The 13398-nt window shown below is 54.6% G+C and overlaps 2 protein-coding genes across 7 annotated transcripts; one reads left to right on the forward strand and one right to left on the reverse strand.

The window, feature by feature from the left end:
• Window positions 1-1013: 1013 nt before the first annotated feature.
• EPOR (erythropoietin receptor) lies at window positions 1014-11889 on the reverse strand. 5 transcript variants are annotated; one of them, XR_002074632.2, is made up of 9 exons: window positions 11658-11889; window positions 10651-10786; window positions 10074-10252; window positions 9839-9996; window positions 9178-9331; window positions 9007-9094; window positions 7193-7280; window positions 2470-2588; window positions 1023-1357 (listed from the first exon to the last, which is right to left on the reverse strand). XR_002074632.2 is itself a non-coding variant. In XM_019427646.2 (9 exons), exons 2-9 carry the CDS (start codon window positions 11248-11250, stop codon window positions 6491-6493), a joined length of 1305 nt encoding a protein of 434 aa, XP_019283191.1. In that variant the 5' UTR covers window positions 11251-11413; window positions 11658-11770; the 3' UTR covers window positions 6301-6490. The 5 variants fall into 5 exon arrangements, 4 of the variants coding, with proteins under 4 accessions (XP_053752902.1, XP_019283191.1, XP_019283190.2 ...); XM_019427646.2 differs by lacking the exons at window positions 1023-1357; window positions 2470-2588 and adding exons at window positions 6301-7099; window positions 11248-11413 and having other exon boundaries at window positions 10074-10142; window positions 11658-11770; XM_053896927.1 differs by having other exon boundaries at window positions 1014-2588.
• On the forward strand, window positions 3300-5249 carry SWSAP1 (SWIM-type zinc finger 7 associated protein 1). 2 transcript variants are annotated; one of them, XM_019427647.2, is made up of 3 exons: window positions 3300-3587; window positions 3911-3970; window positions 4312-5249. In XM_019427647.2, the coding sequence occupies exons 1-3, from the start codon at window positions 3339-3341 to the stop codon at window positions 4813-4815; spliced, it is 813 nt and encodes a 270-aa protein (XP_019283192.1). In that variant the 5' UTR covers window positions 3300-3338; the 3' UTR covers window positions 4816-5249. The 2 variants fall into 2 exon arrangements, with proteins under 2 accessions (XP_019283192.1, XP_019283193.1); XM_019427648.2 differs by lacking the exon at window positions 3911-3970 and having other exon boundaries at window positions 3310-3587.
• Window positions 11890-13398: the final 1509 nt, after the last annotated feature.

Here is a 13398-nt window from a genome sequence, read left to right on the forward strand (position 1 = left end):
GGCCCTGAGTTGGGCTCTATGCTGGGAGTGAAGCCTCCTTATAAACAAACAAAAGCATGAGGAGGGAGGGAGAGAGCCATATAAATAGGCAGGGGGGAAGGAAAGTTTGAGACAGAGGGAACAGCAAGCACCAAAGTTCTGAGGTGGAAACCAACCCCCTGTGTTCAGGGACCAGTGAGGAGGCCTGTGCAGCTGGAGCTGAACGAGGCAGGGGGCAGATAGGAGAGGAGGTGGGGTAGGTGGCAGGGCTGATTGTGGGCCATGGGGAATTATATGGGGGCATGAGAGGGCTTAAGACAGAGGAGAGAGAGAATCACGGAGCCCTCTTCTTCACCAAACAGAGCTTCTATTTCCAGGGATCCCACCCCTGACACCTTGGTTCCTTCTGTTACACAGCTACCTCCACGCGGGCCAGGAAAGAAGCAAAACTTCAGCACAGCGGACAGCGTTCCAGCCAACCCAGCTAGCGCTGTCCGTGGTCCTGAAACCAAGTGCTGGCTAAGAAAGGGTAAAGTGAAGGCTGCCGGACACAAAGAAGTGTTTGGGCCTGCTAGAGGGGGTGGAGATGGCCGACCTTACCTTGTCCACACCCCATCCCAGGATGGATAATTTTAGGTAGAAAACCCAGACCAAGGTATATGTACTTACTCAAAAGATTTGTTGACATGCCCTGTACGCTTCACAGAATCTCAAACTCAACTCAACCAAAACTGAATTCTGATTTACCATGCAAGTCAGACCACAACCTGCCTCTGCTCAAAACCTCTCATGGCTGGTTCCCATGCATCCTGGTAAAAGTCAAAGTGCTCCCAGTGTCTCAGGGCCTTTGCACTTGCAGGTGCCTCCACTTGGAATGCTCTCCCTCCGTGCTCTACATGGTTTACTCTCTCAGCTCCTTCAAGCCTCTTCTCAAATGTCACCTTCTCATTGAGACCTGCCCCCTCTACCACCCTCTTTAAAATGGCAAGAAACAAACAACTGGTCCTTTCAGCTTCCCCCCCCCCCCCCCGGGCAAAATTTTTTGCATACATTTATCATCCACTCATAGACTACTTAAACTCCTCTTTATGCTTAGTGCCCATTATCTTCCCCCTCACTAGGATGTCAGCTCCACGAGGACAGAGACTTATTTGTCTTTTCACTGCTGAAGCCCCAGGGCCTAAAACAGGGCCCGACACACAGTAGGTCCTCAATAAAATTTTGTTAAATGAATTATTTAATCACGTGATGCTGAAAAACAAGGGAGAAACACAGACTGACTGAGATGTCTACTCCCCAGTCTCCTCACCCTTTGGTCCTCCCTCCCAGGACCTTCTCTGTGGTAAAAGTCCTTCCATCAGGATATGAAGACAGCCTTCTGAGAAAAGAAAGAAGTACTGTGTGTACAAGAAACATGCCAAACCTCTGCATCTCTGCCAATGTACTCAGTCTACATTTATGAGCACCTGCTGTGTGCTGAGTACTGTTGTAGGAGCTGGGGGCCCAGCAATGAACAAAAGAAAGAACCTCCCTGGTGCAGCTGACATTCTAGTGAGGAGAGAGGCAAGAAGAACAAGACATTGGAAATGATAAGTTATTTGAAAACAAAGATGGTGAAGCCGTTAAAAAGTGTAGGGCGTGCAATTTGACACAGGTGATCAGGGAAAGCCTCTGTAACGAGGTGATATTTGACCATGACCTGAATGGTGTGGGAAAATGAGCCACAGGGATATTTGGGAGCTGAGTTCCCTCAGCAAGGGAATAGCGAGTGCAATGGGGCTGTGTTGGACATGCTCTTGTGTACGTAACTGCACGACGATGTGATATATGTGTCACTACTGGGTGTTTGTGCATTTGGAGTGTTGCAAAGTGAGGTGAATCATGGTTGTGCATCTGTTGCGGGGGGATTGAGGTGATGCCTTTGACAAGGAATGCAACACGGTGGTGTGTGTGTGTGTGTGTGTGTGTGTGTGTGTCTACAGAAAGAGCTGCAGTCACATTAGCTAAGGAAATGTGTCTGGGTGTGTGCGTGTGCGTGTGTGTGTGTAATAGCAATGGTATGGTTGTATCAGAGTGTGTTCTTGTGTGTGTGCAAGGGAAAGAGTGTGGGGACATAAGTGTGAGAGAAAGTGTGTCTGGGATGTTTTGTGCTAGGATAGGGCTGTGAGCATGTGGGTGATGGGGCTTTTGAAAGTGGAATATAGGCAGAGATGCGTGTGGGTGTGCGCGCGCACACGTGTGTAAGGGGGGGTGTGTGAGGTGCCCAGCTGTGTGGGTGGATGTATTGCGGGATGTGGCGGATCTGTTTTCTGGCCCCAGAGGGAGAGAGAAAGCCCAGGAAATATCAGTTCCACCCCGCCCCTGTGTCTCCTGGCAACAGCACCACTTTGAAGTTACCAGGAGAGAGTTGCCAGGGCAACAGGGGTGAGTGGCAGCTCTAGGGCGAGGTCTGGGTGAGGAGACCCAGCCAACCCTCACTTAACCACTCACCTTGTTTCTCCTCTCCCAGTTTCTCAAAAATCCTATCTTCCTTTCTTCACTCATTCATTTAACAAGCATATATTGAAAATCTACAACCATCTAGTCACTGTTCTGGGCGCTGGAGACACCTAAGTGAACCAGACAAACAAGGTCCCCTGCCTTGGCTGTCCCTTAGTCTCCCACCCCCTGTCTTTTTGTCTCTCCTGGTGCTTCTTTGATCTATGGTCATGCCCACCCCGCTTATTCCAAGCAAAACCCAAGGAGCCCCCAGGCCAATAAGGAAACCAGTTGAGATTCCTCTTCTCACAGACCCTAAGAGACGGCTGCTGATGTTTTGCACGTGAATGTTCCTGAGCCTGCAAGCCTCCAACACAGCTTGTGCAGATACTAAGGTGCAGACGGAGAGACAAGCACACAAGTGCCTCCCTCACTCACTTCCTCAGTTGTCATTGGGTGACATCAGCAGAAACACACACAGACAACATTCCCATCACAATAGTCCTCTGAGATATCACGAGCCCCATTTTATAGGTGAGCAGACTGAGGCTAGGAGACTTTAAGTAATGTGTCAGTGATTAGGGCCTGCTTCCTCCAACTCTCAACCCTTGTATGTGTCTAATTAGCTGATTAATTCACAATAGTAATATTCGCGTTGCTTCCTTCAGCGGACTCGCACAAGGGAAGGGCAATCTCTCCTTCAAGCGCCTCTATACCTCCTCCCTCCTTCACCAGGGGAGGAGCCAGTAAAGGCCGATCTAACTTTGATGGCAGATCCATGGACCAATGGAGACGCTAAGTGCATTGTAACCAATGAGACCTCGGCTTGGGCGGGATTAAGGGCAGGAAAGGGCCGCTGACTGGACAGGAGTATCTTACGAATGGCGGAGACGCTGAGGCGGGTGCTAAACCTAGGCACCTCAGCAAGGTCCGGGGTGGAGGATACAGCTGAGGCTGGACCGCCTTTGCTGCTGCTCGGCGGCCCAGGGTCTGGAAAGACAGCGCTGCTATTCGCGGCGGCCCTGGAAGCGGCAGGAGAGGGCCGAGGCCCCGTCCTCTTTCTGACTCGAAGGCCTCTTCAAAGCCTGCCCCGCGGGACTGGCGCAGCACTCGACCCCCTGCGGCTACAGGTAACCGAGGGGCGGGACCGGAGGCGGGCTAGTTAGTACTGGGCGAATTGAGGATTGAGTGACAGGTAGACAGACCAATGGAGGAGAAGAAGGAAGAGCGAGCCTTAGCGGCCATTGCGGGGCGGAGTCATGAATACGCGGGGCGGAATAATAGGGGCGGGACCGTAGGAAGCTTTGTTAAGATTGGGAAACCGTTTGGTGAGGGGGCGGAGCTAGCGAAGAAAGGCGGTGCCCAACGGGTGGGGTTAGTCGGGGGGTGAGTAAGGGGTGGGGCTAAACCTGAGTCCAGTTTGAACGCCAGCTTTTCCTTTGGAGCCGGTCAGGAGGTCCGACTAAGAACGCTATGGGCAGGTTTTCCGTGGAAAGATTGCCTTAGATACTTGGTAAGAAAAACATACCTTGTTCCCAGCTAACACCGGGCAGTGATAAATGCGGGATAAAAAACGGGGGTGGGCGCAGAGCATGTGACTCTTGAGCATGTTGAGTTCCAGCCCCACATTTGGCATAGATGACTTAAAAATAAAATCTTGTTATTAAAGAAAAGGGTGGTGAGTGGGTACGAATTGAAGAGCATGCGGCCATTCTGAACTGCTTCACTCGGAACCAGCTGTCTGGGGTCTGAGAGCCTAGTGCAGGGAAGTATATACGAGGAAGCAGGGCAGCTCTAGCTTGGAGCCTGCCTTCCTGAGCTGAATGTGGCCGTTTCCTTTTTTCCAACCTCTAGAAGGTCCGCTTCCAGTACCCACCCTCAACCCACGAACTCCTTCAGCTTCTGTGCTCTGCCCATGAGGCCCGCGGTCCAGCCCCCTCCCTGCTGCTACTGGATGGCCTCGAGGAGTACCTAGTGGAAGACCAGGGACCCCAGGACGCCGCCTACCTGGCTGCGCTGCTTCTGGACACAGCTGCCCACTTCAGCCACCAGACTGGGCCTGGCCAGGGCTGTGGGCTCATTGTGGCCCTACAGACCCAGGAGGAGGGAGTCAGTGGGGATGCCCTGCAGGTGTCACTGCTCCAGCGGTATTTCCCTGCCCAGTGCTGGCTGCAGGCAGAGACGCCAGGCCCAGGACAGCACCGCCTCCGAGCCTGCCTGGATCCAGGTGGGCTGGGGCCTAGGGCAGAGTGGTGCGTGGCTTTCCGACCAAATGGAGAGATGACAATCACCCCGTGGCCTACCCAGGCTGGCAACCTCAGCTTAGACAAAGGTTCAAGCTCTGGAGGCCAGCCTTGAGCTTTGGTGTGTGACAACCTCTCTATGCCTCAGTTTCCCATGCCTGGAATACTTACTTCAGGGGCACATGCAGATTCAAAGACCTAAAGAATATAAAATGCTTTTTCTCATTTAAAAGTAGCATTATCAGGGAACCTGGGTGGCTCAGTTGGTTAAATGTTGGACTCTTGATTTTAGCTCAGGTCATGATCTCATGGTTCGTGGGATCGAGCCCCACGTCGAGCTCTGCACTGACATCATGGAGCCTACTTGGGATTCTCTCTCTCTCTCTCTCTCTCTCTCTCTCTCTCTGCCCTTCCCCCACTCCCTCTCTCTCTCAAAATAAATAAACTTAAAAAAAATAAAAATAGCATTATCATGTACCTGTTATGCCCAATTAACATTGTTGAATTTTGCTGTTTTGAACTTTATAAAAAGTTTCATGATAAATGTAATCTTCTGAGACTTCCTTCTTCTCCCACTCAACATTGTCATTTAAGATTAGGCCAGTTTTGGGGTGCCTGGGTGGCTCAGTTGGTTAAGTGGCCGACTTCGGCTCAGGCCATGGTCTTGCGGTCCATGAGTTCGAGCCCCGCATCGGGCTCTGTGCTGACAGCTTGGAGCCTAGAGCCTGCTTCAAATTCTGTGTCTCCCTCTCTCTCTGCCCCTTCCTTATTCGCACTCTTTCAAAAATGAATAAATGTTAAAATAATTTTTTTAAAAAGATTAGGCCAGTTTTTAGTTCACTGCTTTCTCCCGACGGCATATAGTTCCATGGGTGACCATATCCCAATTTATTCATCAAATGGACATATCTGCTGCTATGAATATTCTTGCACACATGTCCTGGCTCACGCGTGTGAGAGTTTTTAGGGTATTTAGCTAGGGGTGGCTTTGGTAGAGCTTCTAGAAGGCCTGCATATGCCCATCTTTCCTAGGTCATGTCTAATTTAGTGATATCATTATTATTCGTGGCAGAAACTAGCCAGAGGCTCAGGCAACAGCTTTCCTTCCCCCAGGGAGCACAGCCAAACTGCATCCCCCCCCCCCCCCCCCAACAACGGTCCATGGATCAAGCTGGGGTCCTGGGACTGTTTCTAATCCCTAAAATGGCCCCCAGCATCTCCTGTTTTCTCTCTGCTGCTTGGTTAGCAAGATGCCGGGGGTCCATCTACAGACCAGCAGGGTCTGGGCTTCTGACTCATCCCAGAAATGGCTGCCTGCCTGCTTGCATTGAAATATGATAGAGAAACCATTTAATGTGTAAAGCCAGTCATATTTAGGAGGTTTTTTTTTGTTGTTGTTATGGCAGCTAGTATAACATATACTGAGTCCTTCATTCTATTAGGATTATTATTCATATCGCCAGGTCCAGAATTTCAGACTGAGCTCAAGGCCTTTTACCGTTGCCCTTATGGTCTGGGCCCAGGGAAAGATGGGGCCTACAAGGATGTTTGTAGAAGTCATGAAAGGGGGAAAAAAATTACATACACACACAAACACACATACACTCATACAACTCTATACATTTTAAAATACTCCAAGGTTGTACTGAGCAGGACGGATTGGGCAGAAAGCCGAGGTTAGCAATGCCCCTGGTCCTGAGGGAGCCCTCACCAACCCTGCTCAATAAGTCTAGGGCCTGGGCTAGCACTTGAGGTCACGCTGGGTCCCCAAGCATCTGAGGGCTGGAGTCCTAGGAACAGGCCACATAGCTGGGGGGCGAAGGCTCAGTGGCTGGGATGAGGCTGTTCTCATAAGGGTTCAAGTAGGGGCCAGTGGATGAGTCCCCCTGGGCTTCCTGGGAGCCCCCTGAGCTGTAGTCAGTTGAGATGCCAGAGTCAGACACCATGAGGTACAGGTACTTTATGTGGGGTGGGGTGGGGGGCAGCTCAGGGGGCAGTGCTCTTGGGCGCAAGAGCTGGGAGCTGGGATCCAGGATCGTGTACTCAAAGCTGGCACCCAAGGCCCCCTCTGGCCCAGGCTTCAGGGACAAGGCAGATGAGCAGGAGGAGGCTTCTGAGCCTTTATCCATGGCTACCATGTCCAAACTGCCATCAGGCCGCGGGAGATCCTCGCTGGGTGGGTTCCGGGGCAGCAACCACTTGTCCAGCACTAGGTAGGTGTCTTGGGTATGTTCACTGCCCAGCGGCTCCAGCAGGGGCCCCTCCTCTGCCCCCGGCTCCGCTGCCTGGGTAGCCCCCCAGCAACGCTCAGAGAGGACTTCCAGGGGGGAGGGGGGGTCCTCTGCAAAGGGAGTGCAGGGGCTCCACCAAAGACAGCCCTCATTCTGGTACAGCCACAGCTGGGGAAACAGCACCAGCCTGCTCAGAGACCTATGGTTCAGCCACAGGAGCAGGGAAACCCCAGGCCCCGAGGGGACAACCAGGCCACCTACCTGGAAGTTACCCTTGTGGGTGGTAAAGAGGCCCTCAAACTCACTCTCAGGGCTTGGGATACCAGGCCAGATCTTCTGCTTCAGAGTCCTGATGAAGCCAAAAAGAAACAATTACATGGATATGTGTCACTGAATGCTCACCAATACCCCCCTAAAAAGCAGCCACAGGGGCACAGATAGTCCTAGTCCCTCATAATCACAAGGCAGAGGAGTGCATAGGGGCTGAGGAACAGAGGCTCTGGCTGAAGCATCTGCAAGGCCCTACAGATGGGTGACTGGAACAGGGTTTTGAAGGATGCATAGGAGTTCAACATACACTGCCTGGTGCTCTCCCTTAACCTGGCCCAGGCTTGTCTGGAGGTTCATTATGTTACTTCCCTTCTCACTCCTTTCCATAATTCCCTGAATGTACTCAGAATAAAATTCGGGGGCACCTGGGTGGCTCCGTCGGTTGGTTGAACATCCGACTCCTGATTTTGGCCCAGGTCATGATCTCACGGTTTGTGAGTTCGAGCCCTGCATTGGGCTCTGCACTGACTGCAGAGCCTGCTTGGGATTCTCTCTCTCTCTCTCTCTCTCTCTCTCTCCCTTTCTCTCTGTCCCTCTTCATCTTATGTATGCTTTCTCTCTCTCCCTCTCAAAATAAATAAAGTTAAAAAATTAAAAAAAAAAAAAAAAAAGAATAACAATCTCTTCTCCACAGCCCTGCAGACAACCTTGCACGTTCTGACCCCTGTGACCTCCCTCACCTCATCATTCACCACTTCCTCGTAATATATTCTGCTCTAGCCAGAGATACCCTCTTGGCAGCTGCTTCAGTGCTCCCAAGCTCATTCCCACCTCGGGGCCTTTGCACTTGCTGTTCCTTTTCAATTGTCTCGCGGCTGCCTTTGTCCAAAGGTCACGTTTCCATTCTGATATCATCTTCCAGAGGCCTTCCCTGACCATCCTGTCACGGCCCCACACCCCATTTGTTTCTGTGATACCACTTACCACAATGTATAACCAAATATCTGTTGCTGGGGTGCCTGGGTGGCTCAGTCGGTTGAGCAACCAACTCTTGATTTTGGCTCTGGTCATGATCTCATTGTTTGTGGGATCACGCCCTGCGTCAGGCTCTACACTGACAGCATGGAGCCTGCTTGGGATTCTCTCTCTTTCCTCTCTGCTCCCGTATATGTTGGTACCCTTGTTTGCTATTTGACTCAGCTTTGAGATCCACAAGGTCAGAGAGATGTTTGTTTTCCACTTTCTCCCCAGTGCCTAGCACATAGTTGGCACTCAGTATGTATTTTCCAACCAAATAAATAAACAAGGCCCTTAAAGACAACAGAATACTGCTTGGCAGACAAGGCAGGAAAGGCATTGCAGGCAGAAGGTACAGCATGTGCCAAGGCTTGGGGGTATGAAACCACATAGTATGAGCTACGAACAACAAAAACCTCAGGATGGCTGGTCCTACCATAAACAATCTAAGGAGCTTGATAACAGAGGCAGGAGGCACTCAGGATGTTAAATCTTTCCATTAGGCCCATCTGGGGATTTTACGAAAGTTGATGAAATTGGGAAAAGGAACAAGCAAAGGAATTCAAAAAGGAGCAACCGCTGAGGTTCAAGGAAAACCAGGTGAATGTTCCCAAGAATTTTAACTAAGATTCTGGATATGGTCTGGCTTGCATCCCAGCCCTGCCACGGACTCCTCACTGTGTGTCCCTGGGCAAAGTGCCTTTCCGTCTCTGAGCCTAGCTTTCCACAGCAAAAGGAGAACGTAAGTGCGTTGGAGTCTGGGCTAGGTGCCCGAATGGGGCGCTCACCGGCGGTGGGAAAGCAGGGCGAGCACGGCCAGCAGCAGCAGGATGAGCACGAGGATGAGTGAGAGCGTCAGGATGAGAGGGTCCAAGTCTACAAAGCAGGGAGGAAGTCAGGGCAGTAGGATTACCCCACGCTCCTCCCCAGGCCCTCCTAGCTCCTAGCTGGGGCCTCACCACTAGCCGTCAGCAGCGACGCAGGCTCGGACCAGGCGCTCCAGAAGCCACCGAAGCTCGGCTCAGCCATACGCGCGCGAACCATAAAAGTGTAGCGCGTTCGGCCGCGAAGGTTGCTCAGCGCGCACTCAGTGCGGCCATCCAGGATCTCCACCTGGGGGCGGGGCCTGGGTGAGAGGCGTGGTCAATAGGGGCGGGGCGAGCAGAGAAAAGCTTGTGGGGGCGGCACTGAGCCAATCAGAGAAAGGAAGGACAGCTTCGCAATACTGCGGTGAGGGGGAAGGGCAATGAAAGCAAGAGGCGGGTTCCAGGAAGGCTCGGGCCAATCAGGACGGAGGCTCAGGGAGCAGGGGGCGGTCTCGGGCTATTTAGGGGCGGGGCCAGGGAGCAAAGGGTCGGGATGTTGAAGGGGTGTAGTATTTGGGACAAGGGGGTAAGTGGGCTTTGGGCTTGGGTCCAGGTGGACTGGGAGGCACTGGCAAGGAAGACATGTCAGTGGGAGTTGATGTGTTTTGGGCAAAGAGATGACGGGCGTCAGAGGTGGGCCTGGAGGGGCGCGGCCAGGAGGCGGGGCCATGCTGGCCATCGGGGCGGGATTTAGAAGGGGAGGCGGGGCTGTCCACCACACAGCCTTTTGGACGGGCGGTCGGGGCGGCCTCACCTTCTGAGCGCCCCCTGCGACGTTGCCTGAGGAGATGTTCACTTCGTAGCGGATCAGGCTTGCGACGGGGGCTCCAGGAGGCGGGAGCCAACGCAGTACCACGTGGCCGCCTTCGTCGGCCCGCCGCGCCAGCAGCCCCGCGGGGGGGTCCAGGAGCACTGCGAGAGGGGTTGATCAGGTGGGCGGTGACCGAGACTCCCTCGCCCGACAATTTCCCCATTCCCTGCGCACGTACCCACTTCGTTGATGTGGATGATACGGTGATAGCGTGGAGCGCCCGAGGATACGGCTGTGACGCGCAGCTCTAAGGGCACAAAGCTCGACGCGTCGGCCGTAGGCAGCGAGCACCAGAAACGCACAGCGCCGCGAGCCGTGGGCGCCTGGTGCAGGCTGCATGGCTTCCACGGTTCGCCCCTGTGCGCCAAGGGGCCAGAGAGGGAAGGGAGCAAGTTGGGGGTGGGGGGTGCGAGAGAGTTTGTATTGCCTGGAGCTTGGGCCCGGTTTGGACACTACCACCAGGGGGCGTCCGGCCCCCGACTACGCGACGCCTTAGGCCTATTTGGAGGGGTGCTGTCCCTGCCCGAATGTCTGGGATCGCTCCGCAACAGAGATCGCGAGACTGTTCCGGCCCCAGCCACTAGGGGGCGCGTCGGCACTGACCCCGGGGCTTCCCACCAGTGACCGCCAGTGGCTTCCCGTCCCACCAGTGTCCTTCCGCTCCCGACGCCAGCAGATATCCCAAAGTGTGAGCCCCTGCCCACCCGCCCCCTCCTCAGAGGGTGGGGGCGCTCCACCTGCCCGGTCGCACTCACTCGAGCTGGTAGAAGAAGCTGTAGTTGTCGGGGCCGACCCCGGCGCTTGCCGCTTCCTCCCAGAAGCACACCAGGTCCTCCAACCGTTCGGTGAAGCACAGAAGCTCTTCGGGCCCGCGGGCAGCCAGCAGAGCCGCTGCGGGGGGAGGCGGACACGGGGAGGGGGTCGGGAGAGCCCAGTCCTCGGGCCACAGCAGCCTCCCCCTCGCTCCCGCCGCCTGTGCGAACCGATAAGCAAAAAGCCCCGCCTCGCTCGCTAGCCCAAGCGGGGGCCCTCGAAGGGTCCGCGGAGGTGGTGCCGCCCCCCCCCCCCCCGCCCCGAACTCCGAAGCGCTGGTGGCTTGCCTTACTGTCCCCACACACGCCCCCGCCCACCCCACAACCCGCTGGACCGCGCGCGGCTTGGAGGGCCGCGGTCCCCCGCTGCCCGCCCCGCCCCGGCCCAGGACAGGCGAGCCACTGGACGTGTGCGGAGAAGGCGGGGCCCCCTATCGGCCCCGGCAGGCTGCCGGCAGCCCGATAGCGCCAACCGTGAACCCCTCCCTCGCCTCTTCCCTCGACCCGGCAAGCCGAGGCATCTGGCGCCCGCATACAAACCATGTTTACAGTCGCCTGAGGCCCGGCCCCTCGGCCTCGACGCGGGCTTTGTCCTCCCTCCCCCGGTGGAGGGTCGGCCAGATCCCCTCTCCTGGGGACTCTAGATTTCGAGGCCTAGACCCAGCACCAACCCTGCCCCGTTAGGATTTATTATGTCCCAGGCTCCCTGAAAAGATAAAACGGGAAACTTATGCCCCCCAACCCCACACCCCCTCCCACAACACAGTCTGGAGTCTTAGACCCCAGCATGCCAGCCAGGTGCCACTCTAAGGAGGTTCAGCCCCCAGCCCCCAGATCCTAGACTGTAGGGTCAGAACCCGGCGTGGCTCCCAGGACCCAGACTGGAAGTTCAGGCCTCGCATTGCCCTCCAGGAACCATTGCGGGGGTCTACACACAGATCCATCCTTACCTTTACTTTCGAACTTGGGGTCCAGGGGGTTGGGTGGGGGAGCCCAGGCGGCCCCAGCGAGCAAGAGACAGAGAGAGCCGACTCCAGGCCAGAGGGGCGCCCAGAGGTGACCCATGATGCAACCCCCCGCCACGGGGGGCGCAGGGCCCCTGCTCCCCTTCCGCCCCTGGCACAATCCACAGCTGGGTCAGCAGCTGCCTCCGCCGGACACAGCTGACCAGGCCCTTCCCGGCCAGGCGCCTCCAAGTGGCAGCTCCCCCGAGGGGGCGGGACCACACGCAGCCTGGGCCGAGATAAGCGGGAGGCGGCCGCCCTGCCGCCCCGGCGGGAGGGGGGCGGGGCCCTTAGAGACCCCGCGACTGCTTGGGGGTCAGGGACAGTGCCGGTTTCTGCACTTTCTTACTGTGTGACTCTGGACAGGTGGCTGATCTGAGCTTCAGCCTTCTCATCTATCAAATCCGGTTTGGCACATAGCAAATATTCCAAAAATGTAACATACTGGTATTATCGTGCTAATCAACATCTCTTCCCAGTCTGGGTAGGAATAAATAATCGTAATAACGACTGGCGGTTGAGTGCGCAGTGCTAGGCAGTGTGGCCAGACGATATATACCATACATATATTCTGGCATGTTGGTAAAACATTCTGGATGTTGAAATTTGTGATTTTTAAAAAAGTTTTTATTTTTGACAGAGAGGGAGACACAGAATCCGAAGCAGGAATTACAGTACAAAGCGTGAAAGCTATTTGCTTGGGCTCAGCTTCTTAAACTAGGGTTAACACCGGAACAGAGGTAAGTGCTTGGGGGGAAGGGGTGGATACTTGCGCCTGCCCTGCCCCAGAGTAGCCAATCAGAACACTCCATTTTCTGGAGCACCGTGATTGGTCCAGCGTGGGCATGTGACCCAAAGGGATCCAATGAGCCTCCGCCCTGGGACTTTACTCAAAGTTACTGGGAAAAGGGTGACTGTTTCTATTGGGCCATGAGGGCGTATCCAGAGATATCTTCTCTACTAAGGAGGGGAGAAATTGCCTGATGGTGAAGCTAACACAGGCTTTTACACCCTGTTACCTCTCTCTGAAACTCTTCCTCTAAATATCCACGGGGCTCAGTCCTTTATTCAGGCTTCTGCCCAAATGTCACCTCCTCAGTGACATTTGCCCCCTGAGATGACCCCATTTAAAATAGCAACCATCTGGGGCGGGGGCTGGGTGGCTCAGTCGGTCGAGCTTCCGACTTCGGCTCAGGTCATGATCTTGTGGTTGACGAGTTCGAGCCCCATGTCCGGCTCTGTGCTGACAGCTCAGAGCCTGGAGCCTGCTTCAGATTCTGTATCTCCCTCTCTCTACACCCCCCCCCCTTTCTCTCAAAATAAATAAACTTAAAAAAAAAAACAGCGACCTTCTCATCCCACACCCCTGTCGCCCTTAAATGGATGATGGTGATGATTTTATGTTCCCTGTTTATTATCACCTAACAAGCATTTGATGTTCTGTTACTGATTTGCCGCCCTCACTAGTTCATTTTGTTCATTTGTGTATCCCTAGCACCTAGAACAGGGCCTGGCACACAGTAGGACAAATAGTTGTGCAGGGGTACGTAGGTGGTTCAGTGGGTAAGCTTCCCACTCGATTTTGGCTCAGATCATGATCTCCCGGGTTGTGGGTTTGAGCCCCACGTCGGGTTCCTCGCTGACAGTGCAGAGCCTGCTTAGGATTCTGTCTCTCTGTCTCTGCCCC

The sequence above is a fragment of the Panthera pardus genome, unplaced genomic scaffold, assembly GCF_024362965.1.
Source record: "Panthera pardus isolate Hobbes unplaced genomic scaffold, ASM2436296v1 HiC_scaffold_8, whole genome shotgun sequence".
Lineage (NCBI taxonomy): Eukaryota > Metazoa > Chordata > Mammalia > Carnivora > Felidae > Panthera > Panthera pardus.